The 4,302-nt window shown below is 47.7% G+C and overlaps 1 protein-coding gene across 1 annotated transcript; it reads left to right on the top strand.

Annotated features, from left to right (window-relative positions):
- Window positions 1–2,677: 2,677 nt before the first annotated feature.
- On the top strand, window positions 2,678–3,348 carry DEFB136 (defensin beta 136). Its single transcript, XM_036233338.1, has 2 exons — window positions 2,678–2,732; window positions 3,170–3,348. Exons 1-2 carry the CDS (start codon window positions 2,678–2,680, stop codon window positions 3,346–3,348), a joined length of 234 nt encoding a protein of 77 aa, XP_036089231.1.
- Window positions 3,349–4,302: the final 954 nt, after the last annotated feature.

Genomic DNA, 4,302 nt, shown 5'->3' with positions numbered 1-4,302 from the left:
TTTTTTTTTATGCGTATTAAATTTCCTCTTTTGTCAATGATTTTAGAAATTTAAAAATAAGATCTATGGGGGAAAATAAACTTGCTCATGGAGAAAAACAACCAGCGAAGTCGGGAACTATCTGACTAGCGAATGAGGCCGCTGGAAGGGGTCTCTCTCCTGCGACAGCGTGATCCAGCAGTGCAGTGTAGGGTGTGTAGCGGATGTTTTTTTCTCAAAGGTAGTGTGGGGGAGGAAGAAACTTGCCTCTACCCTCAAGGTTTTTTCAGCTGGTCTAATAATCAAATAGACATGAGACAGATCAGTAAGAGAAAATAATCAAATTTAATACACACATGGGTGTGGGAATCCTGCTTTCATGAGAGTCAGAGACCCCACATGCAGAAGTTCAGCGATAGAAAAGAGGGGATTGAGATATATGAGACATCCTGAGCTAGGGATAAGGTAAGGCGATTGGGGGGTAGGGGAGCTTCGAAGGGACATTGCAGAAGGGTAAAAAGAGCAGATAGTAAATAAAAGTTTGTCCCATCCTGTAAATAGATCAAAAGAGGTTCTGATAATCTTTTATTGTGAGCACAGCCCCTAATTCGAGTTCTTCTAGGTAGTTAAGAGAGGGGCAGACATTTCTCTTGAGCCCCGCCCTGTGGCTGGAGGTGACTTGTTCTGAACCCCTGCAGTTGACATGATAAAGAGAGAACGAGAATTCTAGGAAACAAAGATAAAGGAAGAAAGCACCAATGGAGTACCGCTAGAGGGAAGAGAAGGACGCTGCTTGTGCTTCCCTGACAGTTTGGCTCAATGAGGCCTTGAGCAGGAGATGAAACATGTAGCAGAGTTGGAGAGGCTCCTGCCCAAAAGTTGGAACAGTGATCAATCCAAACATGCGTGAGTGAAAAGGAAAGAGCCCATCCTGATCACGTGCTGGTCATAAAATGCATTTTAGATCTGCTTTTCTAGAATTACGTATGGTAGGGGGTCAGAAGTATTTAGAAAATGTTGGGTTCATGCCTTCCGTACGCCCTGACTCATGATTGAATAACTTGGAGGTAAAAACGGAGGACAGCCTCTGAATCAAGACTCAAGAGAGCTGACTATTGGATGGCGACACAGCCCACGGCTTCTTCCCTTGTGCAAGCCCGCTCACCAGTCTGAGCTGTGTTTTCTCCATCCCTAAAAGGACGAGGCTGTACCACTGAGCCTGTGCTATGTCTGCGGTAGCAGATGGTCAAGACGCAGCCTGCACTCCACAGGCACGGATCCCACGCCCAGCGCATGGTCTCCTGGGAGCTGTCCAGGGGGTCGTACAAGGGAATCCTCAGCCCTGATCTGTCACCAACATACCTACTCCTAGTCCATTAGCCCCGATTCCCATCCTAACCCACCGCAGCGCTCGCAGCTGTCTGCGCATCGTTGGAACCCAGAACAAAACTCGCCCAGCCATGTGTGGCGTTCACTAAGAAGTCTCTTGGAAAGGTTCTATAAAGGAGAAAGCAACGCTGCTGTAGTGGTGAGATTTAATGACAGCGATGAAGGAGGAGGAGCATAATCTACGCCGGAAAGAGTGCGTTGCGTTTGGTAAGCTTTATCTCATTTCATCCTCAAAAAACCCTCTTATGATACACATTTTGAGAAGGGGAAACTGAATCTCAGAGATGCTAAATAATTTATCCAAGGGCATGTGACTGCAAAACAGAGCGTAACCAATAAAACCATGCTCTACTGCCACTTTACAGACTCAGAATCCTACGGTCGTGGGCCACTTGGGAACAAGGCTGCCTCAAGGCGCAAGAATAAAACCAGTATTAGTATCTTCTCAACTCTCAGTCCCCCACCACTGTAGCGGGGCAGACCTAATGACCTTCCCCAGGGCTGCATCCCATAGCTCCAGGGAAGCGTGGCCTTGCTGCACTCCCGACACAGGGCATCCAACCCTGAACACAGCACCGAACTGGCTCTTCATGTGACAGACCAGGAGGGAGTTCCAACCCACCTACTCCGAACAGAAAACCTTTTCCGTAACCCTTAAAGTTCCCGAATTCTAGCCACCATTTCAAACCAGCCTTTTGGAAAGCGAAGCCCCTTGGTGAACTTTTTCTGGGGAGAGGGTCCTCGTAGCACCAGCCTCTGGCCAGGTGACTAAATCTGACGGCCAGAGAGAAGTCTTCTCCACTGGCTGAGCAGCCACCAGAACTCCTGGTCAGAGCAACCAACAGTCGACACCTTGAGACCCTTCGTTTCTTGCGGCACTACAATTTCTTGCTCACATCCTCTCTGGCCTTAAATGACACCTATGTTTTATGACATCGCTACTCTGGACATTTGTGTTCTCAGGGGGACTCAGAAAAAAAGGAGAAACAACATTGACCCTTTCCCTACCATTTTTCTATCAGTTTACATTTGAGGTTATAGACGACCAAGTGTTCGGGCCCGGGCATGACACCTGGTCTCTGCTCCTGTTCTGCCTTGACTGAGTCCCTTTTTCTCCCATGATTTGTAGAAGAGGAAGTAACGTGGAATGGCCCAGGGACTCTTTTTGCTAACCCTGAAGAAGGCTTTCTCCCTTGGGTTCCTTTCCAGGTAGGAGGCCAGCCCCGGCCAGCCCCGCCCAGCTCTATAAAGGAGCCTCGCAGGCAGCCAGCCACCCTCAGGACGTCCCGGCTCTGTGCCTTCCTCAGCAATGAGGCTCTGTCTCCCTGGGTTGCTCTTCCTCCTGGTGGTCTCATTGCCTTCAGGTAAGATGGTGGGTACAGGTCTGATTATGAAAGTGGGGTTTTCTTCCAAGGACTAAGGCACTTAAAAACCCCTATGGACATAAGCCCAGCAGGGGGACCCCAATAACAGATGGACCTGCAGGCTAGGGAAGGGGTGTCTGTTAGTGGTCTCCAGCCCTGCTCATCTGTCGCTACATCCTGAGTGTCTGCCGCAGCTTCAGAGAGAGGGGACCCGCTTCGAGACACTGTTGAGCTATCCAAATTTCTATTTCCCCTCTTTCTCCTCTGATTAGCCTCAGACTCGGCCATCCTCACTGAAATGTGGTGAGGAGGTAAGAGGACAGAGTCCGAAAAGTAAATCATAAAATAATGAACCATCCACTAGGGAGAGAGGGCAGACTTAGAATTTCTGCCAGCATCTGGAAGACTGATTTTTCTTTTCTTTTTTTTTCTTTCAGGGAATGGTTTTTTAAAAACTGATGGAGTAGAAATTCATACCTGCACTATGCGTGGTGGCAAATGTTTCCTTGGCTGTAAACTCGGATGGGAATGGGTCGCATTCTGTCACAACGTGATGTCTTGTTGCAAAGTAGCGAAACGCAAACCGAGCCTGCTCAATGAGCAAGGGTCCAAATAAAAGGATATGTGAATGGCTAAAAAAAAAACAAAATTCCACACCTGTGTGTAAACGTTATTAACAAGTCTCGGGTAGCTAGCTGATAGGGGCCAGATTCTGGCCAATTTACTGGCAAATTTTCGAAAGTGTTTTGTAAAGAGACACTGCAGCAAAATGAATCTCCTCTTCTCCCAGCTCTAATCACTAATGTCTATTTCAAATTCAGATTTAGTTGATTAATACACGACTGCAGGCTAGGGGATATCACATCTCCTGAGCCTAATAGCAATAGCTTACCATCTGGCAGTCGCACTTTTAAGCGGTTTACATAGATTAAATCACTTTATCCTCAAAACAAATTGTATTATTTCTCCCATTTTGCAGATGAAGAAACTTTTCCAAGATCACACAAGTAGTAAGAGTTAGTAAGCACTGGATTTGAACCCAGACAATCTTGATCCAGTGTCTTCGTGGTTGAGTTAGACCCCCTCTCAATTACTAAGCATAGGAATTTAGCTGCAAGTACTGGTTGCAGTCTGTAGTGATTGTAGACTGAAGCTCAATGAGGAATCAAAGCTCCAACTAGATCCATGAAACAAGCCCTTCACTGCAGTGGAAGAAATGAGCCACATGGACTCACCCAAAAGGTAGAGCTGCTGCAGCCTTGTTCCAATAGCACGTCCCCTCCTCCCCTCCAGTGTCCCCGCCCAGAGGCAGAGGTCATAGATCTTCATCAAGACCTTTGTCATTATCTCCTCAGAAAAAAGAACTGCCGCTGAGTTTCAGGGCTTTCCTTCTCCAAGGATGGGTCTGAAGGAAGCCGAATACCTGTGATGGGGTGCTAAGCACTGCTCCGTTCCTCTAGATGGCCCGCCTGCTCAGACCCCTCCAGACCCTCTAACCCTGAACCCTCTAACAAAAAAGAAAACCGAAAGTCGCCACTTGTCCACAGGGCTAGGCCTCCCTAGGGCATTG

The sequence above is a fragment of the Rousettus aegyptiacus genome, unplaced genomic scaffold, assembly GCF_014176215.1.
Source record: "Rousettus aegyptiacus isolate mRouAeg1 unplaced genomic scaffold, mRouAeg1.p scaffold_m13_p_16, whole genome shotgun sequence".
Taxonomy (NCBI): domain Eukaryota; kingdom Metazoa; phylum Chordata; class Mammalia; order Chiroptera; family Pteropodidae; genus Rousettus; species Rousettus aegyptiacus.
This window is presented reverse-complemented; position numbering and strand designations above follow the sequence as displayed.

Coding starts and splice junctions, on each gene's coding strand:
- DEFB136 (XM_036233338.1), top strand. CDS start 2,678: ATGAGGCTCTGTCTCCCTGGGTTGCTCTTCCTCCTGGTGGTCTCATTG. Junction 2,733..3,169: donor GGTGGTCTCATTGCCTTCAG/GTAAGATGGTGG, acceptor TTTTTCTTTCAG/GGAATGGTTTTTTAAAAACT.